Source organism: Muntiacus reevesi, chromosome 10 (assembly GCF_963930625.1).
Source record: "Muntiacus reevesi chromosome 10, mMunRee1.1, whole genome shotgun sequence".
Lineage (NCBI taxonomy): Eukaryota > Metazoa > Chordata > Mammalia > Artiodactyla > Cervidae > Muntiacus > Muntiacus reevesi.
In genome coordinates, this window is record NC_089258.1 from 8,410,042 (window position 1) to 8,433,258 (window position 23,217).

General features: G+C 47.3%; 2 protein-coding genes across 7 annotated transcripts in view; one reads left to right on the forward strand and one right to left on the reverse strand.

Annotated features, from left to right (window-relative positions):
- FAM219A (family with sequence similarity 219 member A) overlaps window positions 1-13,898 on the reverse strand; it is a 60,453-nt gene extending 46,555 nt beyond the window's left edge. For 4 of the 6 annotated variants that reach the window (XM_065946971.1, XM_065946970.1, XM_065946967.1 and 1 more), the window contains exon 1: window positions 13,536-13,898. In XM_065946971.1, coding sequence (XP_065803043.1) covers window positions 13,536-13,595 — 60 coding nt within the window. In that variant the 5' untranslated portion in view covers window positions 13,596-13,898. The remainder of the gene's footprint in view (window positions 1-13,535) is intronic. The other 2 variants (XM_065946972.1, XM_065946968.1) reach the window with 1 other exon arrangement.
- Window positions 13,594-23,217, forward strand: part of DNAI1 (dynein axonemal intermediate chain 1) — a 67,549-nt gene continuing 57,925 nt past the window's right edge. The window contains exon 1 of the mRNA XM_065947539.1: window positions 13,594-13,680. Coding sequence (XP_065803611.1) covers window positions 13,594-13,680 — 87 coding nt within the window. The remainder of the gene's footprint in view (window positions 13,681-23,217) is intronic.

Consider the following 23,217-nt stretch of genomic DNA (forward strand, 5'->3'; position numbering starts at 1 on the left):
AAATCACCAGCCCTTTAATCACCATCAACCTTTATAGCAGAAATGATATAGTAATTTGCAGTTCACTTTCATATACATGATCTTATGTTTATTTTATAAATAGTTTAAAAGATTAGGAGCTTGGCCAAAGGTCATAACAACAGGGTTAGAGCTGGAATATACCCGGCCAACTACCTACCAGGGCTGTGCACAGCTGCTGCCCTGAGTCCCATGCCCCTCACTAGCTCTCCCTGATCTTTACACATACACATCCCGCTCAAGGATACTTAGACCAATTCTTCTCCTGGAGTTCCCTAAGCCTGCCTGGTTGCTGTAGCTCTGCCCCTGGCCAATGAAGGCTCTGAAACATGAAGTTCCATCAGGAAGTTGACAGGGAGGCTAAGAGCTGAGCAAATCTCGGTTGCTGATGGGTTCTCTTTGTTGCCAGTGTTTTATATCTTGAATATCATCCCCCAGCCTGGTCTCTCTCCCTGACTCCATGTAATAATGTTCCCTCCTCTTCTCCAAACTATGTACCAGCCACCACCACCTTCCTACATCATGATCCCCATCATCCTCTAAGTTTATGACCTCCTCTGAGCCAGGGCTGGAAGCAGCAGACCTACTGAGAGCAGAGAGGACTTTCTGGAAGCTGAAGTCCTCAGGGAACCCCTTCAGGATTTGCAGGAGGCCCAGTGGAGGGCCTTCTCACCAGCTGCTGCAATTAACATGTCAACGTGACTGCTGGCTTTCACACCAGAGGCACGTCTGCCCCTGGACAGAACAGCTTGTAGCATGTGGTTTTTGTGCTAAGGAGAATGTGAACCCTATGCCTGACAGACAAAGAACTGGACATCGAGGTTGGCACTCTTCCCTTCCTCTAAGAGCTCCTTATATATACTTTTTCATCTCCAAAAGGATGCATGCAAGTCATCCAATGGTGGAAGACCCAGGTAGGAGTTCTTCATCAGCAGAACTAAGATTTTTGCTCACTAAATATTATACATCACAACTCTATTCATAGCTTTTCTAGCCTCACAACAAAGTGGGCAGCGTGATCATCAGCTGTGCCACCAACAGGGGAGTGGCTGGATTGACTCCCCCATGTTTCACTTTTTTTCAAATAAGTGCCCTTTAAATCTTTTTTTTTTTTTTTAAGATTTAATTAACTTGTCTCTGGCTGTGCTGGGTCTTTGTTGCTGCATGGGCATTTTTTCTCTAGTTGAGGCAAGCAGGGGCTACTCTCCAGTTGCAGTGCTCGGATTTCTCACTGTGGCGGCTTTTCTTGATGCACAGCACAGGCTCCAGGTGCCCCGGCTTCCGCAGCTGTGGCTTACGGGTTCTAGAGCACGGACTCAAGAGCTGTGGTGCGCGGGCTTAGCTGCTCCACGGCATGTGGGAATCTCCTCAGTCCAGGGACCATCCCATGTCCCCTGCATTGGCAGGCAGATTCTTTACCACTGAGTCACCAAGGAAGCCCCTAAATCTTTTTTTTTTTAATTCACTTATTTGGCTGTGGTGGGTCTTAGTCGTGGCATGTGGGCTTCTCCCTAGCTGTGGCGCTGCATGGGCTCAAGTGGGCTCAATAGTTGAGTAGCAGAGCCCCGTGGCCTGTGGGATCCTAAGTTCCTGGACCTCGAATCAAACCTACGGCCCCTGTACTACAAGGCAGTGTGTTAACCACTGGACCATCAGGGAAGTCCTAGTGAGTCGCTCTCTGTCAGAGCACTCGAGCTCCTTCTCATCCTGTGGTCTGAACTCAAACATCACTTTCTCACGGGAGCCTCTCCTGACACCCCCAGTCTAATGTGGGAAGCTTTATTATTCTTTCACACTACCTTGTTCCTGTCTGATCTCTCTCTTGTCATAGTTTTCACTGTAATTTTGTTTGTGCATCTTATCTGTTTGACATCTCTCTTTCCCACTGGATTGCCAGTTCATAAAGGCAGGGCCCACGTTCACTTTATTTACCATATCATTCCTTGTGTCTGGTATGGTGTTTTGAATATAGCAGGTGCTCAAAAGCTATTTTTTGAATCACAAATGAGTGTCCCAATTCATGTGTCCCCCTGAATCTCTCATAATTCCCTACATGTTCCATATACTCTGCTAATGAAGTCCCACTAGTCATCCCCCTCTGGGTCTCTCCTGCTCCCCTCCTTAGAATCACCTCACAACCTCCCCACTCTTACTCATTTTTAAAGGATGCAGCTATAGTCTTCTATAATTTTGTTTCATGAGAGCAAGTTTCTTCTTTGCCAAACTGTGAGCTTTGGGAGCAGAAGCTATCCATCCAAGAGTTAAAAATGGGGGGGGGGGGGTGATGGGACTCACAATGCATCCTAAGTGGACACTGCAAATCAGGATGTCATATGTATCAAGTTACATGCTAGAGGTTAGAGGCTTTGGGGATCGGTTGAGAACTCAGTATCAATAGTCAGGGAAGGCTTCCTGGGGAAGAACAGTATATATGGATTTCTGAAGCATGGGAAAGAATGGAATAGGCCTAGAAGGAGAGGAGAGAATATTTAATAGGAGAGGAGGACTTAAGATGCTAATAGATGAAAGGAGGTGAAAGGAGGGCCTTGCTGGACCTACTGGGAAGAAAGTTGGCATGAATGGTAGAAAGTATAGCCAGCTGGAAGGAAAAATAGTATAGATGCCTTAAAAACCAGCAGAGAAATTGAAGTTGATACAGAAGAACTTAAGCTCCAGATTGTAAGGGAAATAACATGGGCCTGAGAGTCAGGATGCCTGAATTCTAGTCTCGGCCATGCCAACCGCCAGCTGGGCAATGGCCAAGTCTATTTATCTTTGTGGAATTCTGCTGGCACATCTGTAATGTAGGCACAAATTATTTTCTCAATCTATTGCACAAGGTGGGGTTCAGGTGTTTTGGAAACATCTTTGCATCTACCTTAACAAGGAATCCAAGATAAGGATAAGACAACTGTATCCATAAACTTCACACAAAGACAATGGATTAAGGCCATGCGATAGGTAGAATGGAGAATTCACATCTTATTGAAGGAGAGGAAAGGATACATGAAAAACATGGTGTTTTTGATTGGCCCTGAAAGAGAGGAAAGATTAGAAACACATAATGACAGACAAATAGGAAAGTGCTGCTCATACTAAGCTCCCCAGTGAATTTGGGGGGGCATGTTTATATTGCACACACTTAAGTCATGTTTAATGCTGGAATGTTCTTCCTAGCTCCTGCTCTACAGAGAGTGTGGCATTTTGCAAAGAGCAATGTGTCTTCTAGGTGCCTGGCTTCTGGCCCCACTTAGGAACTGCTGCCACAGAAAACACGAGGCATTGGAGTCCAGAGGCAGAAGCAAGTTCATGCTCCCGCCCAAAGGCCCTGGTTCCTCCCTGTGAAGTCACAGGTAATATGAAGTCTATCCATCTTTCCCTTAAACTCTAGTCCTTTAGGCATTTGAAAACCTTAAAATGCTTAATGCTTTTTTCTGAGACTGTTGCTTTTTCTGCTTTGTTTTCACCGGCCGAACAGTCTCAGTTCTTCCAGCTATTCCCACAGGACACGGTTTTGACTCCTTTCATTTTCAGTCCTTTCTTCTTTTGAAGGATAACATCAGCTGCAGATGCAGTATCTGGACGGCGCTGACCAGTACAGAGTAGGACTCTTGCCTCCTAGGACCTAAACCCCACAATTCTATAAACATAGCCTAATAGTACATTAGCTTGTCTGGCAGCCGCGTCACACAGTGGACTTCCATTAAGCATCTGTCCACAGAGCACTAGCTTTCTCTGAAGGTCTACCCTAGTCTACCCACTCACACACCCTCACCGAGGTTCCTATTTAAATTCCACATGTAAATTCCAAGGTGCTGAATTCAGCCAGCTACATCTCTGAGCAAAGGAGTCATGTTACACAAAGGAAGCATAGTTTCTACTAAGTATGAAACCACTACCTCACTATCCCCCATGGACTTTTATCTATATTAGCAGCCAGCCGGGCCTAAGATTTCGTTGGAGGTTCTTGCCTTCGTTCTACATTACTAGGCAAAGGGCTACCCTATTTCAGATGTGTCCTAAGCTCAATACAACAATAGGTACAGAGACTTCCCTGGCGGTCCAGTGGTTAAGATACTGCACTTCCGCTGCAAGGGGCACAGGTCCAGTCCCTGGTCAGGGAAATAAGATCCCGCATGCCATGTGGTGGGCCCAAAACAAAAAAACAGGTACAGCCGTTAAACATGATCTTAAAACTTCCAGTGACAATAAAGAGAAGTACAGTAGCAGTATTTTGGATGGTGGCAGCCCCACAGTTATCTGTACTGGTCAGATCACATGAAGAGGTCTGTGCCTATGGCCAGGAGTGGGAAACTCAAAAGCGCCCACTGGAGCAGCTAGGATGACTACAGATTTAAAAACCAGAGTCCAGGAAAATGGTAGAAGAAAGAAACAAAGCCTGTTTAGCTTGGGAAACAGAATGCTAAGGCTGTATAGCCCACGGTAGGGCCTCTCCCCTCCCATAACTGCTGGCTTAAGGATTTCCTCTTGGAGCCTACTTCTTCTTCTTGCTCCTTTGCTTATAGTTTCATCTTTAGTGTGGCCAACCGCTTATGACATATTTATGAGATCTATCTCTGAATCTGCCTCTCTTCCCCTCTTTTTTTCTCTCTTCCCCGCTTATCTGCTCAGTAGAGTCAAGGTTATTCCCTCTTACATGGCCTATTTTCAAAGGATTGTTACCTTTATACCAAGTCAATACTTCAAAAACCGATGCTGAAGATCAGGGTAGGAAAGATCAGTTTTCTCTATTAATTTCTTAAGGAACCACATCCTAAGACTCCAGCGCTCAGTGAAACAGATTGCTAAACTGGCTACCATTTCCAGGAGAACTCCTTTCCTGCACTGCTTGCCTAGGATGGTTATCACGAAGCAAGGTTATGGCAAGCAGAACACTAGAGCTGACGTTTCCCCACTGAAGACTATGGCAGACACGAAAGCTCAACCAGCTTACTATTTCTCTTTGAACCAGGACTTTGTCTCAGAATTCACCTTAACACATGCTCCAGGCAGCTGGTACTAATCAGTGGGCACTGGAATAAGGGGGTGAACAGAACTGAGGCATGCAGCAGCCACTCCACAATTAAAAGTAAAATACTAAATGGGTAAAGTGTACAGGATATGAATTATGTCTCAGTGAAGCTGTCCAAAAAAGAAAAGTTAATGGTGAAAATGCTGGCTTCACCAAAGCAGCATTAAGTAGAGGGGCTTGAAGGAAAGCAACACCACCCCCCTTAGCATTATCTTGAGAAAAAAACTAGGCATTTGATATTTGCTTCCATACCTGACCAAAGTTCACTAAGAACTTCCTACTGATTGCAACAACTTCAGATCCCCACATAAAGCAGCCACATCCTATCAGAAACTAGCAGGAGGCAAAACGGTGTGGTTTATAAAACAGGCTCAGAAGAACTTGGGAGAAGAGAAACCTAGACTCAATCAGAAAAAACTAATTTCTTTTTTTAAAAAATTATTTATTTAATTTATTTATTTGTTCTGTGCCAGGTCTTAGCTGCGGTATGTGGGATCTAGTTCCCTGCAGGGATTGAACCTGGGTCCCCTGCATTGACAGCACAGAGTCTTAGCCACTGGACTGGCAGGGCAGTCACAGGACTAATTTCTAAGTCAGAGTTTCCCAAAGAGTATTCCACAAAAACACAATGGCTCTGTAAGATGTTAATAGATATAACAAAGAAAAAGTTCCATAGTTACATAAGCTTGAGAAACACCGGGTTAAACAAAGCCGGAAAGGTTTCTTTATTGCAGGGCTTCTCAGAGTCTTTAAAATGCTAGCAAACATTGTGATAGGATAGAGTGTAATAGGTTCCCAAAGGAATTTGTCTATAGACTCTTTTATCCCCCCATAAAGTATCTCAAAGGACCAATATTCCTAAGAATGTACTATAGGAAATGCTGGTCTGAGCCAGGCTTGCCTGAGAGCTTCACTAATTCCTTTGTAAGGATAAAACTGGAAATTAATATGGGAACTATAAATCATTTATAGTTTACACATAATTATGTTTAAGTTAACTACATTGTAAAATATATATGGTTCTCACACCACAGTTTGGGTGCAATTAATTCAATCAATCTTAGTTAAAGTACCCCTTCAGGTACTGTTCCAAATAGATAGATGGGGTGGACTCTGGTTAAGACAGCCAAGAGTCTGGTGATGAAAACAGGGAAAGCCAGGCCAGGAACCACAGAAGCTGGGCTCATTTCTGCCTGGGTGTAGCCTCTTGTCATACTTAATACTTCCTGGGGCTAGAATGGTCATTCAGAGAACACTCTTTATAGCCACTGTGTGTGTGTGTGTCTTAGTCACTCAGTCGTGTCTGACTGTGACCCCCTTGCCCACCAGACTCCTCTGTCCATGGAATTTTCCAGGCAAGAATGCTGGAGTGGGCTGCCATTTCCTCCTCTAGGGGGTCTTCCTGACCCAGGATTGGAACCCATGTCTCCTTCATTGGCAAGAGGATTCTTACCACTGAAGCCCCCTTTACCTTTATAGCCATTAGTCCCCTCTTACTTGTATACATACTCACATACATTGTCATCATTACAGAAACTTAAAATTCACCCTCAAGAGACACAGCCATCTGATCCTCAATTTGACATCTCTGAATAACAACAACTAACACAAGTATATATTTGCTTGAACTGTTTCCTAAGAATGTAAAGTGTAGAGAGAACTTCTACGGCCCCCACCTACCCATTCCAGACCCTCTGGGCCTTCTTCCTAGACAACTTCCCCACTCCAGAGTCCTTCCCTAAAGCCAGGAGCTCACTCTGCTGCTCCAGGCCTCTGGATCACGTGCCGTTTCTGAACTGCAAAGCCGAGCCAGATCCAGAGCTGCTCCCAGCTCTGCCTCCTTCCTTCCTTCCTTTCTCCTGCCCAGACGGCCAGATTCCCACCAGAGTCTCCTTAGGAAACAATGACTTGAGAGTCTGCTGAGCCACGCCTCTTGCTTCCTTCAACCAGCGCCTCTGGGTATCAGCCCTAAGCCTGATTCTCTGCTTCCTGCCTCCTCCCAGGCTTCCTGCACCAGTCCTTCTGGGTTCTGCTGGAAGCCAGGAAGCAGCTAAGCCAAGATGCTGAGTCTCAGGACTTCCCTGGTGGTCCAGTGGCTGAGACTCTGTGCTCCCAATGCAGGGAACCTGGGTTCTATCCTTGGTCAGGGATCTAGATCCCACATACCACAACTAAGAGTTCACACGCCATAACTAAAGATCCCATGCGCCGCATCTAAGACCCAGCACAGCTTAAATAAATAAATATTTTAAATAGAAGAAGCAGCTGAGTCTCCCATGTCTCCTTTCCAGACAAAAGGCTCCATCTGGCCTCTCAAAGAGGGTGGAGAGTCCCTGAAGCTGATCAGGTTCAAGGGAGGAAGGCTCTGCTCACACTGAGCCATAGTCAGTCGAGGGCAGCAGGCAGCTGGGAGTTGGAAATGACTCAGCTTGTCTCCCAGCCACCATGGAGCCAGGTAACCTCCTGGTACCACATGCCCATCTGCAAAGGCTACACTGGGGGGTTTTGAGAAGCCAGCTCACCCTGGAGTGATCTCAACCCGGAAGTCTGCTACCCTGCCTGGAAGACAGCAGCCTGGGCGCTGCTCCAAAACCAGGTGCAGCTTTCCAGGCTGGTCTCAGAGAAGGAAAGTTATGACAGCCAAGGAACATCTGTATATATGTTCCTTTCCATTCTGACTCTTGCAAGTGAAGCAATAACTCATACAACTATTCTAGAAGAAATCAGTGAACCAAACAGTCAGAAAACCAGAAGTTTGACCAGAATGGTAGAAGGCAAGGCAAGGCCAGAAACTGCAACATCAAACACTCTCACAACCAACAGAAAATTTTATTTTTCCTTTATCAAAGTGCTGCTGGGAAGAAAAAAATCGACCATGGCTCCTCACTGCCACCAATTCACTTGCATCCATCAAAGCAGGTTACAGAAGGAAAGCATTCACTGGCAGATGAGTGCATTTCTCCATATCCTTTTGAGGCTGTGGGGCCAGTGTCACTGTGCTCTTCAGTTTTTCAGAACTCCTGGGTCCCCCATCACCCCAAGACTGTGGCTTCAGCAGCAAAGCAGAGGAAAAGCAGTCTTCCACCATACGAGCAGTTCTTGAAGCCAAGATGTACACAGACCCTTCAAATTTCCTTGGGTGGTGATGGTACCTCTTTGCCATCCAGATATCCATCCCAGAAACCTGGGAGTCATCTTTGACTCCCCGCCTCTCCACTCTACCTCCAAACAGGTACTGTATCTGTATATATGTTCCTTCCTCTCCTTCTGCTTTAGTGTAGGCATTCATCATTTCTTGCCTAGATTATTATTGTGTGTGTTAGTCACTCAGTTGTATCTGACTCTTTGCAACCCCATAGACTGCAGCCCGCCAGGCTCCTCTGTCCATGGCATTATCCAGGTAAGAATACTGGAGTGGGTAGCCATTCCCTTCTCCAGGGGATCTTCCCAATCCAGGGATTAGAACCTTGATCTCCTGCATTGCAGGCAGATTCTTTACTGTCTGAGCCACCGGGGAAGCCCAGATTATTATTGTACCCACCTTCATATTAGTTTCTCAACCTCCAGTCTCACCTTTTCCAGTCTCTTAACCACTGCTGGAGTGACAGTCCTAAATTCAAATTTGGTCATGTAAATAACCAAGGCTTAACTATAAGCCTTCATTTATTCAAATGCATCCTTTTGATCCTTCCTTTATGCTCTTTACCTGGAACTCTTGTCCTCACCTCCTCATATTAACAAATATGCCAATATTGACAATATCGCCAAGTTTCTGGTCCTCTCCTAAGAGCCCATTCAGCAATGTCTCCTCTGTGAAGCCTTCTCTGACCACTAGATGAGAGGACTTGGTGAACCTGGTTCTTACAGGGTTCATTACCCTGAGTGCCTCAATCTGCCTTGACTGTGTATATCTATCTCTGGAGAAAGAGGGTGTGCTACTGAGCCCAGCACAACATTTAGCAGAAAGCAGGTTGTTAGTGTTTGTTGACTGAGGAGATGAGCAATAGGGAGGAGCTGGAGGTCTGAGCAAACCTGATCCTCACTTTGCAATATAGGAAGAGAGAGGAGGGTGTGCCTCTTTCAGAGCCTGAGGAATGCTACTGGGTCATGAGCTATGTGGACCACTAGGAGAATCCACCCTTAAACTGAAGAGTCATCTTCCTATGGATATAAGGAGGTGACCTAAGGTGTCCCAACCACAAGATATATGTAGGTCGATTTTCCATAGTGGCTTCTTGTTAGCTTTACAATGTTCCCTCTGCCACTCTCAAAAGCTGCGGTGGCCCACCTGTTAAATTAATGTCCTGACCATCCCCACCCCTGAGTGCCAGGAGTCAGGAGGAGTCTGAAACTCTTTTCCAATCTCACGTGGTCAAAGGGTCAGAACCTCAGCATTCCCCCTGGGAGGTATCCCTCTTTTCCAGGAATGCCCTCCATTGATCTCCACCGTTTCCTAACAAGTATCTAAAACCTTCCTGCAGCCATTTGAGCCCAGCCTTCTCCTGGCCACCCCCTAGACAGATCTTACTTATCTTTATCTGTAAAGTACCTGGAACTGAGCATATGCTCATGAACTAAACACATGTGTTCATGGGTAACCTGGGTTTCAGTGAGGCTAGACTAGTATTTCTCTCAAGTGCATAGAGACCCCACCTGGTGCCGTATGTGCCACCACCCCCAACCTTTTTTTTTCACCAAATCTCTTCCTCTCCAATTACAGTCAAAGAGAAGACATATAAACTGTGAGGCTGTACCAACCAGCCCAGCAGACAGACAATAGGGCCAGAGAGCCTATCCCTGCTGCTGATACAAACAAGAGCCAAAATTCAACCCACCTGCTCAACAGTGAACTGTGGACAGCTGGGAGCCTCTCTAGATCACTGCAGTGTGTGGCTTGGCCACAGAACTGACATACAAGGTGTGCCTGTCCCTGTCAGTTTCTTGGGGAAAATCTGTGTTCAGAAACACTCAGAAGTGTCTAGGAGATAGACATAGCAGGAGAGGAACCCAAGACTAGGCCTCCAAGAGGAGCTCTCATTCCTTTCACGAAGAGACAGAAAGAGAGCGTGTAGAGCTCTCAGGGCTGGGCCCCAGGCCTGGTTCAGCTGCAGTGATGCAGCCACGCCAATTAAACAACTGGTGTGATGAGGAAAGGAGGGAGGGGACTCCCTTCAGGCAAATTCCCACCTGGGACCGGAGGCTCCTGCAGCTGTGGCAACAGCACCAACAACAGAACAGGGACCTCTTCCTCTTCCTCCCACAGAGAACTAATGCTTAAATTAGCACCTTGGAAACACCCAGATCTGCGGGCTGCGCTTTTTCTCCCAGCTCCTGTCAGTCCCCTAGGCCTCCTATTCAAGGGCAAGTTTCTCTTTCAAGTAAAATTAAAAAGATGTTTTCCATCTAGAGTTCATCTTTCCAAGTAAGGAATGGCCCCTGAATTCTTCCAGCCACTTTAGGGTGGGATAGGGTTATTTGCTGATCAATCCCATGTGACAGGCTACTATCAGTAAGTACAGCTTGGTCCTGAAGGGGCAATGATACTGACACCAGTATTGCCCTGTTTCCCGCAGGATTTAAGGAAACAGCCCCCACTCTGCCTTCAGGGGGCCTCACCCTGAGGGGGGTGAGCATGAACAGTAACTTCTGTGGAACCGTGAGCTCCAGAAGTCAGGGCTACATCTGTATTGCTAACCACTGTGTCCCTAGTACCTAGCGCAGTCCCTGGAATAGAGCTGGTGCTCACAAGTATTTGGTGAGTGAATTTGCTGGAACAATGACATCAGGACGCTATGATATTCTTTAGAAGAGCAAGGAACTATTATTTAAAGAAATAGTTTGTCTTCACTTCATAAATGAGAAAACTGAGTCCAGAGAAAAGAGATTTCCTAGAGGTCTCAATAAATAATAGCAAAAAATGAACTAGGTCACAACTGAGTCTTAGACCCTGGTTTTCATGGTCTAGCCAAACACCCCTAAAGAGCTACTCTGCTCTTCTCTTCTGCAATATGCCACCTTGATTCCTTACGCCCTGAAATGAAGACTCTTAGGGAAACTCCACACAAGATTCTATTGGTCTCAGTAGCACAGAGAGCACTTAAGGAGTTCTGTGCGTGCGTGCTAAGTCGCTTCAGTTGTGTCCAACACTTTGCAACCCCATGGACTGTAGCCCACCAGGCTCCTCTGTTCATGGGGATTCTCCAGGCAAGAACACTGAAGTGGGTTGTCATGCCCTTCTCCAGGGATCAAACCCGTGTCTCATGTCTTCTGGATTGGCAGGCAGGTTCTATACCACTAGCGCCATCTGGGAAGCTGAAGGAGTTCTAGGAATTCTCAACTTTGATGTGGGAACAGAGATGGGGAGGTAGAGACATGCAGGGCAATGACTATGATCCCTAAATGGGGGATGACTGTATTGCTGTTTCCATAAGATTCAGCAAAGTATCCTCTCGCAGAGAAGTGCTCCTTTAGACTTCGAGAAAAGAGTCTGAGCTGACTGCCTGCCTCCTTGCCAGAAGCACTTCTACTCTGGAGCCACACAGACCAGAAGCAGTTCAGAAGTCTTCTAGGGCCACTACTCACTCAAACAAACCATCGTTGATAACTTCATTCAACAATGGAGGCATCAGGGACAACTGGGGAACCTGGCGACCCCTTCCTTCTCCCCGCTCCCTGGAAAACAGATATTGCCTCCCATCTTAGGAACCCCAGATAGGAGGCAAGAACCAACTCATTGCTCTCTTCTGATGCCTTGGATCTCTTCCTCTGCTCCTTCATCTGCCCTCTTTTTGATTCTTGCTTAGATAAGAACTGGAAGGGCAGTCTAGGTTGACAAGCCAGGTTGGCTGGAAGGATAATCCAGAAAGGAACATTCTCTTAGCCCAGCCTGAAGTTCTTCAGGTTCATGGCACAGACTTCTTACCAGGATTTTCTGGCCCTCAAACGATCCAACAACGGCATCAGGCTAGGAAAGAAGTCCATTAGCATCTGTTTTCCCGTTTAATATTGTACACTTCTGTAGAACTTCTCTGTCTGGGCTTCTAGAACTGTCTAAGTCATCAGGAAAGGGGGAGAAAACGACACATCTCCTGCCAGGTGGCCTCTAATGATTCCTCTACCATCTCCAAAAGGTGTGGCTTAGAGTAGGTCACGGGTCCCTGCCAAGGTCTGTCTTGGCTGGTGTAAGGGACACATTACTTGCTCAGAATGCCACAAAGCACGTCTGTCAGCCAGGGGCGGGGTGTGGGGTGGGGGGCAAAGGTAGAATCTGTTCCTCACCTTCACTTAACACAGAGGGGACAGGGTTAGGAAGCCTAGAGCTCAAGACTTGGAGAGCTCTGTTCAGCTCCAGCTGAGCTCAGAGAATACCGCACCCACATCTTCAGATTCTCGGCCTGCCTTGCCTCCTTCCAGCTCCCACCCGGACTCCAGTGGGAAAGAAGGAAAAGCAAAGCTAACAGAGCCGAGGCACTCCCCGCCTTCTCCCTCTCCCTACACCAGTGGGAGAGACACCGCCGCTAGGCCTCAGCGTGTCTCCCCGGGCAAATGTACAAGCCAGTCAGGTATACACGGGGAGCCGACGCCAGCGGGAATGGTCTCCCCCAGCCCAGCCTCCGTGCACGGCCCTCCCCCTTCCATCCCCTCCGCGCCGGCAGCGATGACATCATTCTTCCCTGACTCCCGGACCGCGGGCAGGATCGGAGCCCAGCGAGGACTCCCAGCACGCAGGCCTAGGATGCTCGGGGTTCTTCCGAACCGGTGGGCACAGGCGGCTCCTGTGCGGCCCCGCCCCCTCTCCCGCCGGATCCGAGCTCTCTCATCTGAGCCCTGGATTCTCCATCTCGCCGCCGTGCTCTCTTCTTCCCGGCTCCTGCATCCCCAGCCTAGACTGCGTGCACTCTTCTCCGGAGAAGAACCGAATTCCCGGGTCCTGCACGGACACCGTCCCCCTACGGGTCCTCGGCCCGGGCCCCGCGTTCCCACCCATTGCCAGTGAACTGTCGGGCAGGCCCCTCCTCCTATACAAACCTATTCGCGTCCCTCAGACTGACTGCTCCTGGCCCCCTCCCCCGCTCTGAGCATCACAGGCCTCTAAGGTCTAAACGCCTCGCTACCCCCCATCCTCGCCCCCTGGGCCTGCCACCGGCGGTGCCCCGTGACAGTTCCCTTCCTTTCCCCGCTTTGGGCCTCCACTAACGCTGTGCACCACTGTGCCCCCGCTCGGTTCCATCCGACGGCGATCCCCGTGGCTCCTTCGGCCTGTCTCCGCTGACAGTGCTCTCCGCCCTTACAGGCCTCTTTGCTGTCATCCCGCATATTCTCCCACGGTTTTCTCGTCCTACAAGTCCCCCTCCCCCGGCGATGCGTTTTCTTGGCTCTCTACCCCATCCGGGGCGTCCGCACAGTCCCCAAGGCTTGACTCCCTCCCTCCCCCTCCGGCAGCGCCCCCTCCCGGCCCTGGCCTGCCCGCCGCCCGCCCCCTCACCAGCGGCTGCATCTCCGAGTGCGCGGTGGGCACCTGGAACCGGTCGATCTCCTCCATCATGGTGCCGGCGGGCGAGCGGGCCGGGGGCCGGGCGCGGCCGGGGACGCCGACGGGGACCGCACGGGGCGGCGGCCCCAGGTGCCGGGTGGGTGGTGCAGACTAGGCCGCCCCGGACCAGTCGGGCAGACGGAGGGTTGGGCGCGGGGCAGGAGATCTGCAGGCGGGCTGAGGCCGGCGTGGCTCCGTCGGCTTGCCTAGCGCTACAGCGTCAGTGGCCCGGCAAAGCCGCAGGTCTTGCCTCGCCTCCTCCTCCGCCGCCGCCTCCTGTCAGCAGCTCAGCCACTGCGGTGACTCGGCAACTCCACTTCCGGGTCCGGGACACCGCCTGAATCCTGCATTATTCATGAGGAGGCGGTGTCTGGAGCCCGAGCCCCGCCCGCATGCAGGAGTTCTAGTGGCGGGGCCGCCGGTCGTCCTGCCTCAGGGGGCGGGGCCTGGTGGAGCCGGTGGTTCCCCGCGCGCCCAGCCCCGCCTTCCCCTGGAGCCGGGAGGGGGCATCGGAGGCGCCTGCGCCTTGGCTGCTGGCTAGTTGCTGGGTAACCGCGTCGAGGGAGGAGACGATTCCCTTCTGCAAGGGCGCGGAGGACCCACAACGTCGGCTGTCCCCAAAGAACCCCTGAGACTGGGAAATGAAGTGAAAGAGAATCTGGATTTTCTGTGCATCATTGAGGGGACGGACAAACTTCTTGTCCTCAGGCAGAGGAGCGTTTTGTAGGCTCTCCAAGTGTTGAGGGGCTTCCTGCTTCTTCAAAGATGCCCCACAAACAACCGCCTCCTCGTAAGCAGGTAACACCTCGACCTGCTCTGTCTTGATGACCTCTGACCTTCGCTGCCAGTGATCATCCCTCTGCTACTGACGCTTCATCTTCCTATCCTTGTTGACTTTCTCCCTGTGACTCCTCGCCTGTGTTCCCAGTGACCTCTGACCCGGTCACTGCTCTCTCCCACTAATCCAAGCCTCCTCTCCCACACTGCCCCGATCCGTTGTGTCCTACCACTCTTTCACTTGTCCTCTCACCATTCCATTCCCTCATTCCGTGACCCATGCTGACCAGCCCATCCTCCTTAAGCCCCCACCCCGTCTCTTAGCAGTATGTCCCTCATTGCCCTCACAGTCTTGTCCCAGAGAATTTATTTTTCCCGTCCTTTGCTGAGTGCACAGTGATGGGTTAGGTGGAGACGCAGGCCTTCGGGAGCTCACAGAAGAAGTGCAGAAGACACAGGTTATATGGGGTTTTATGCTTCAGATCTTCTGTGTTGGGAGACTTGTGAGGAAAGTGCATTCAGACAAAGACCAAGAGAAAAGAAGCTCTTTTCCCATCTCCTTTCACACTCTGCACATTCCAAACTGGCTCATCCAGACTGCCCTTGTTGTCACCTGTACAGATGTCATCTCTTCTCACAGGAAACCTAAGAGTCACCCCTCTTAACCCACCCAGCTCACCCTGGAAGGAGAAGTAAGGCCCGGCTTCTTGAGGAGCTCTCTGTGGCAAAGCCACTCAGTCCTTCAAGGATCACTTTTTCCAAACTTCTTATGAATTATCGGCCTTCCCTGATAGCTCAGTTGGTAAAGAACCCACCTGCAATGCAGGAGACCTGGGTTCAGTCCCTAGGTTGGGAAGATCCCCTAGAGAAGGGAAAGGCTACCTACTCCAGTATTCTGGCCTGGAGAATTTCTTGGACTCTATATATAGTCCATGGAATTGCAAAGAGTCAGACAGGACTGAACGACTTTCACTTTACGAATTATCATCTTATGATTAATATGCAGTTTCTTGCTTTGTGAGGCAGGGCTCCTATTTATTTATTCTTAAATAATATCAAAAAATAATATTTTGATATTTGGAGACCGTATCTGTGTGCATGCTGTTTATGACTTTACATATTTGGGTCTGGCTTCTTCTATATTGGGTTTCCCAGGTGAAACAGTGGTAAAGAATTGATCTGCAAATGCAGGAGATGCAGGAAACTCAGGTTTGGTCCCTCCGTCGTGAATATCCCCTGGAGTAGGAAATGGCGACCTGTTCCAGTATTCTTGCCCAGATAATTCCATGGATGGAGGAGCCTCGCAGGATACAGTCCATGAAGTGGCAAAGAGTCAGACACGTCTAAGCGACTAAGCATGCTCCATATTACTTGCCTGGTCTCATTTGCTTCTTTCACCTGGCCTTCCACAGCAGGTGCGCCCACCATTCTTAGATCTCTGCAACCATGGAAAGGCTGCTTTTCCCATATGGCCTTGCCCTAGTTTTATGTCAGGGTTGAACTGTGTTTTGAAGCTCGTACTGTCCTTGGGGCTACTGACTCTTAATTGACATGCAGTTTGTTTTCAATTTGGCATTGCTGAGGACTGGTTCACATACAACAAAATGGACCATTTTAGTTGTATATGTTGACAGGTTTTACAAAATTATACAGTTATGAACCACTACCACAAAAAAGATATAGCACACTTCCTCTACTCCCAAGTTTCCTTGTACCTCATCCCAGTCCATTCTCCCCAACTTCCTAGTCCCGAGGAATTACTAATCTGCTTCTGTCAGCTACAGGTTGGATTTTTCTAGGGGTTTGAACAAGCTTGGGAATCAGTTTCTCCAGTCCATTAGGGGAGAGATTAGAGGTTTTAGGTAAACTCAGAGTGGAGAGAGGTGACAGGAGACAGAAACGTGGGTCAGCTGGCCTTGCACACATCAGTGCTGCTGCTTTGGGAGGAAGGGTTGTTTTAGAACAGGGTAAATATACTTGTGTGGGATGTGAGCAGAAGCTGGGTTGTGCTAGGTTATATTCATCACTCTTTTGTCTCCATGAGGCCTATAGCCTGGGTCAGTTGTGAACTGGGTGTGGGACAACCTAGAGAACCTTGAGAAGTCCCTGTCCTCTGGCAACTCAGGCCTGTGGGGGAGACAGAACAAAGGCATATGTGCGATCCCTGGGGTTGAAAGGGAGAGAGGTATGCAGGCTGGAGCAGCAGAGAAGCTTCGGGAAGGAGGCAGCTATGACTTGGAGGCCTGCAGTGGAGAGGGAAGGTCAGGATTGGATTTGTTAGGGGACGGAGAAGAATTTAAATTCCATTGTTTGTATCAGTGGTCAAGTCTACTGGCTCCCTCTTGCTCTCAGAATGAAGTCCCAAAAGTCCAACTTCTTTGTATGTCCTAGAAGGCCTTGGCAGGTCTAACCTTTGCTACCCACCTGACTTCAGATCTCCTCGTTGCTCTCTGAAGTTTCCTTAGTTCCACCACACCTGAAGTGCCCTCACTTCCTGGAAAATGACATCCACACTGTCGTTCTCCTCTAAGCCTTTGGCACTGCTATTTCCTCTGACTGCTCGGTACAGTCTTTTCTGTCTGCTCCCACCTGCCCCACGCCAACCTGCCCCAAATCTCTCCTTAATCTCCTGTTCATACATCACATATCAGTTTGCCTGGCATATTCTCCTGTCAAGGGTTAAGGTCCCTTTCTGGAGGCAGGATGTAGTGATATCCCCACTAGACTGTAAACTCTGATGTCAAGGATCATGTCTGTCTCATTCATTGTTGATTCCCCTGAACCTAGCACAATGCCTGGAATATATTAAATCCTGAAAATGGGCGGAATACGAATCCTGAATGCTTCCAATTGTTGTTTGGAAATTTTGATCTGGGTGAGTTTGAAGGACAGGAAAGGGTGAGTCTTGGATGAGGAGACTGGTGGGGAGTGATAACAAGGAAATGTGACTGTAGAAGCACACTTTTCTGGGTTTACATTTATATCTGCTTTGGTAGTAAGGCTGTGAATGGTTCAGATTTGAAATATATGTAGCTATGCTTTAAGAGCTGGGTGTTGGAAATTGAGGATAAAAATGCTGATGATATAAATATTCTCATTCAACAATTATTTATTGAGCACCTACTATATGCCAGATATTGTTCTGGGTATTGATGATATTTGTTGTTGCTGTTTAGTCGTTAAACTGTGTCGGGTTCTTTTGGAACCCCATGGACTATAGTCTATCAGCCTTCTCTGTGCATGGATTTCCCAGGCAAGAATACTGGAGTGGGTTGCCATTTCAGGGGGTTCCTTCTTCAGGGGATCTTCCCAACCCAGAGATTGATCCTGTGTCTCCTGCATTGGCAGGAGGGTTCGTTACTATTGAGTCACCAGGGAAGCCCATTGGTGATATAGCAACAAACAAAACAAACACAAATCCCTGCTCTCATGGAGCTTATCTTTCAGTTGGAGATAAATTTTCAATAAACAAATAAGTAAAATATATCGTTTGTCAGATGATGATGGGTGTCCTAAAGAAAATTAAGGCAGGGAGGGAAAGGAATAGGAAGTTCAGGGAACCGGAATATTGTGGTTTCAACATAGTGGTTTGGCGGGGGAGAGGGGAGGAAGCAGTGGCTCATAGAGGTGACATTTGAGAAAGACCTGAAGGCAGTGAAGGAATTAACTGTGTGATATTCTGGGGGGAAGGCATTCCTGACAGAGGGCATAGCAAGTGTAAAGTTCCTGAGATGGGAGCTTGCTCACACATGTTCTGGATCAGCAAGGAAGGGAGGAGGAAAGTGGCAGGAAATACGGTCAGAGACGTGTTCCCCTCTATTCCAGAGGGTTAATCAAATAACCATGGCATATTAAATTGATCATGATGAAGCTCCATGAATCATAATTTGTAATTAAAATTCATGAACGTCAGGCACCATAAACCAGGACCAGCTCAAAACATCACTGGTAATACCCCAATAACAGAGTGTCCTTCCTGAAAATTTCGAGAATTCCAACTGGCTGCATGTGTATATGCAAGAGGAGTTTTGCATCGTTGCCAAACATTGCCTGGCAGCCAGACTCCTCAGCAGAGAACTGAATTAGAGTCTTCTGTGAACTCCAGTTAAAGGCTAATTTTAGTTTATGACTAACAAGTTTTAGTACTCTTTTATAACTCAGTTACCATAAAAAAAAACAAAATCAAAAGTCTGGAATTTTGCATCATTTGCCTGTAGAAACCAAAGAAAAGTCTTGCATTTTTGGATCACTTCGTGTGATCTCTTCAAAAGCCCCTTTGGGACAATACTTTTAGAAATACTGATCTTGGTGAGGTGTAATGAGGATAGGGGTAAGTGGGCAAGAGTGGGTGCAAGTCCAGAAGACAGTCTTAGATGATTCGGAGATTTTGAGTCTGATGACTAGGCCTGGGATCCACAGAAGAAAGGACAGGAGGAGGTAGGCAGAATCGAAGGCAAGTTGATACATTTCTTTTTGTCCTAAGTAAGATCCTCCCTCTTGTGACCCTTCTCCTCAGTGTCCTCCTTACTTCCTCACATCCTTACACTCTCATCCTCATCTCTTCTTCAAGCCCTCCATCTGAGACTTTGCCCCTTTACTTCCTAAATCTCTTGAATCAGATCACTTTGTTCCTATTCACGGCCACCCGATTAGCCCTGTCTACCATCATCTCTCACCTCAACAGCTGTAAAAGCTTTGTCAAGCTTCGTCACCGGTACTCCCCTCATCTACCCAGGTCCCTTCCGATCCATTCTCTATACTGTACCAAGGGATCTTTTTGAACTGTCAATCTGATTATGTCATCCCCCACTCAAAACCCTTCAGTGACTTCCTACTTCTTTTAGGAGAGGAACCAGTTGTTTATCTTATTTATTATTATTATTATTATTACTTATTTGGCTGCCCTGGGTCTTAGTTGCAGCATGTGGGATCTAGTTCCTTGACCAGGGATTGAACCCCGGCCCCCTGCATTGGGAGCTGGGGAGTCTTAGCCATTGGACCATGAGGGAAGTCCCAAAGAGGGACCAAATTTTAAAAAACCCCTCAGGTAAAACAAACAAACAAACAAAAACCCCTCAGGTGCCTCTGTGGGCTGAGGCCTGCTTGGGTGTCCAAGCCTTAACTTGTAGGGCTGTTGCCCAGTCGCTGCTGTGCTTGGGTTCTTTGTTGTCCCTTCTTTGTAGAACATTCTCCACGCCCTCTCTCCCTCATCGCGGCACTCACTCACAAGACTCCGGTCCACCCCCACAGCCATCTTAACGGCCTGTGCCTTGTCAGCGAAGAGAGTGACATTTTCCCTATACTTATAGTTTCATTGTCCGTGATCTTCTCTTCTAGAGCATGCATCCCAGGGTGTAATTATTCACTTGTTTGGGTAATTATTTTATTACTGTATGTCTCTGCCATTAGACTGTGAGGCCTTGAGAGCAGGGCCTGTGGATGTTTTTCCTCACAGCTGTATTCTCAGCTCCTAACACAGTGGCCATTTCATTAGAAGCTCTCGACGGATGATTGTTAAATGAACTATGGGATGCAATTGAGGAAGTAGCATTGGGTGCAGTGGAAGCCTGTGGTTGGAGATCCCAACACTGATTCTGGGGGAATCAGGGAAGATTTCTAGAAAGAACACTATGATTCAAGGTTTGGATAAAGGTTCAACATGTAGGGTAAGAAGAACTGACCAGAGAGATTAGAAGACTAAGGAAGAATAATGTTCTTCTGGGGAGGAGGGTGTTTATTGGTTATGTGGTCAGTCATGATGCATCTGCTAATGAAGAGAAGAACTAGACACAGCATTGGGTTTGATAATTAGGAAGTCATTGAGGATCTTGGAAACAATTTTAGAGATAAAAAGCAGACTGAATTGAGCTAAGAAGGCATAAAGACCATGTAGACAGGATTTCTTTTTCTTTTTCAGATGAAATTAAGGCTTGAATATGTTAAATGCTAAGGGGAGGCATTTGCCTGGCAGAAACAGAGAGAAGCTGAAGATGAAAGAGATAAAATGAAGACTAGAACCAATGTCTGAGGAGGTGGAAGTGGATCAGCTGTGGCCAAGAGGTGGAACACTTTGTAACAGAAAAGGAGAAAGGAGGAAGGGATGGATGCAGATGAGGATAAACCAGAGGCTTAGTGACAGGAAGTTGAAAGAATTTTCTCTTCTCTTTCCCTAGTAGTGTTACAGAATTCCTTCTGGAAGTGATAACTAGAAAATAAATTTTGCCAGTGGTTGTTCCATTTTGTTATGATTACAGTCATGCTATTTTCGGAGTTATGGTCTGAGGTTTTTCATGCACAATTATCAGATTACAAAACAGCTGGGAGCATTTGAGGCCAGAGCTTGGTCACCACCCCCATCCCCCACCCCTCACCTCGTTTACCGCACATCACTAGTACTCAGTACTTGCCAGGTAGTCGAATAATAATAGCAGAGGTGTCTTGTGCTTTTCCCTGGGCTCTGCAACCTGCAAGCAGATGCCGAAGAATAATTTTGGTTCTCTGGCTCCAGCTGTGAACAAGCCATATGAAATTGTTTTTCTGCCATCTAGAAATTGGTATGGAGTGTTCAGTTTTCCCAGTTGCTGAGACTGAGTGGTATGGAAGATGTGAGCAAAGAACACGGCTGTTGATCAAACTGGTTTCATTGCTTTGTGTCTGACAATACTTTGTCCTGTTCACAGTCTCTGGATTCTGGTTTATGTAGTGTGTTTATGTCTTCCATTTAGCTCAGTTCTTAGATTTGAGAACCGTTGGAGTGGGACCAACTCAACTTTTATTCTTCTTTAGCTGCCATCCTAGCATCTGGTACATAGTAGATGCTTAATAAATACTGGATGAATAAATAATGACTGAATGAATTAGTGGGTGAGTAAATGACTGATGGAAAGGTGTGTGCATACATGCCAAGTCACTTCAGTCATGTCCGACTGTGACCCTATGGACTGTAGCCTGCCAGGTTTCTCTGTCTGTGGGATTCTCCAGGCAAGAATCCTGGAGTGGGTTGCCGAGCCCTCCTCCAGGGGATCTTCCTAACCCAGGGATTGAACCCACATCTCTTCCCTCTCCTGCACTGGCAGGGAGGTTCTTTATCACTAGCGTCACCCTGGCAGTCTGATGGAAAGGTATGTGCTGCAATATTCTGAACCCTAACTTTTCCTTGTAGGCCTGCAGAAGAAGCAACTCATGCCTCCTTTGTTTTAGTCAAAGCACCCAATTCTGTTAATTTTTTTAGGAACCCCACTCCTGACATTAACCTTCTTTTCCTATTTCTATTCCTATCAGACATCCATTTTCTCAGTTACTTATTTTTTCCATGTGTCATATATTCAGCCTCAAATCTTGCTTTGGAACAAATTGGAATACAAATGGATAAAACAAATCTGCTAATCCCTGGACAGACACTTGGATCCAGGTCCCTGCGTCTTTGTTAATGATTCTGTTCCCTCTGCCTGGAATGCCTGAGCCTATCCAACTTCTGCCCTTTATGAGCCTGGTAAACTGTAAGGCACAATATATGTGCCTTTAGCTAAGCTCTGTAAGTGGCAAAGAATAGAGGCTCACTTATGTTACCTCAAATACAAGGTGGGATGGGTGAAGAGGAAGGTGTATATTTAGGGGTTTGTGGGTAGATATTATAAATACATAGATAGCCTAGAATTAGACTCAGAAAACTCTTCGTTCTGAAACAGATATTGGTACTAATTTCTTTCTCCACGTCTCTCATAGCTTCTCTGCTTTTCTTCTTCATTTTAATATTTACGTATTTGCCTGCACTGGGTCTTAGCTGAGGCACGCGGAATCCTCGTTGTGTCACACAGGATCTTTCGTAGTTGTGGCACATGGGCTTTAGTTGCTCCATAACATGTGGGATCTTAGTTCCCTGCCCAGGGATTGAACCCACATCCCCTGCATCGCAAGGCAGGTTCTTAACCACTGGACCACCAGGGAAGTCCCCTCTGTACTCGTCCTTAGCAACTATATTTCATTCCCTATTTTCATTTCCCAAGCAGTCAACTTTTCTATGGTTTCAGCTCCCTCATAACTTACTGTGTTTTCAGCTCATCATGGCTACTCTGGCCTCTTCTGTCTCGTAAAACGTCTCCATCACTATCTACATCCCTCCTCCAGTTCTCTCTGTGGTCCCAATTCAAACCCTTGGAGAAGAAATCTGATTGTCCCCAGCTTACCTGTTCACGCTAGGCTGTATCAAGGAGGGATAAAGTCCTATGACTCTCTAAGGTGTCAAAGCTGTGAAGTAGGGCAATTTCCCTTAGAAGGAGGTATTGTCTTTCCTTGGCTCCTCCTGTGCAGGATATAACCTGCTTTATTGAAAGTAACTTCAACATTGCTTCTGGTAAGTCTTTCTCATACGTTCGGGAAAGGGCCTCAGATATTTTCCAACTGGTTGCTTCCATTCAGGGCCGATATTTACATTACAAAAGGTTCTGTCCTTTACAAAAGCCTTTTACTTAAAAAGGTTTTTTTTTTTTTTTTTTTTTTTTTTTAAATAGCACATTTCTACAATGAATTTTTAAATGCATCACACTCTATGTATAACTTTTAAAGACCTTGACATAGGAAATATATTGTGGCCATGATGGAGCATTTCATACTGGACTCACCATCCCGCTATGAACAGCCCGTAATCCTGGACACAATATGTGAAGCAGCTGGTTTAGGTACTTGCCCAATCTTAAGGGAAGGAGAACACCCAAACATGAGTCACATGTTTATCTTTGCTTTCTGCCTTGAGTCAGTTTCTTCTCTTTTTAAACTCTTTTTTCAAATGTATCATTAATTAACTAATACTTATTCATTTTTTTGGCTGCACTGGGTCTTAGTCGCGGCATATGCCCTC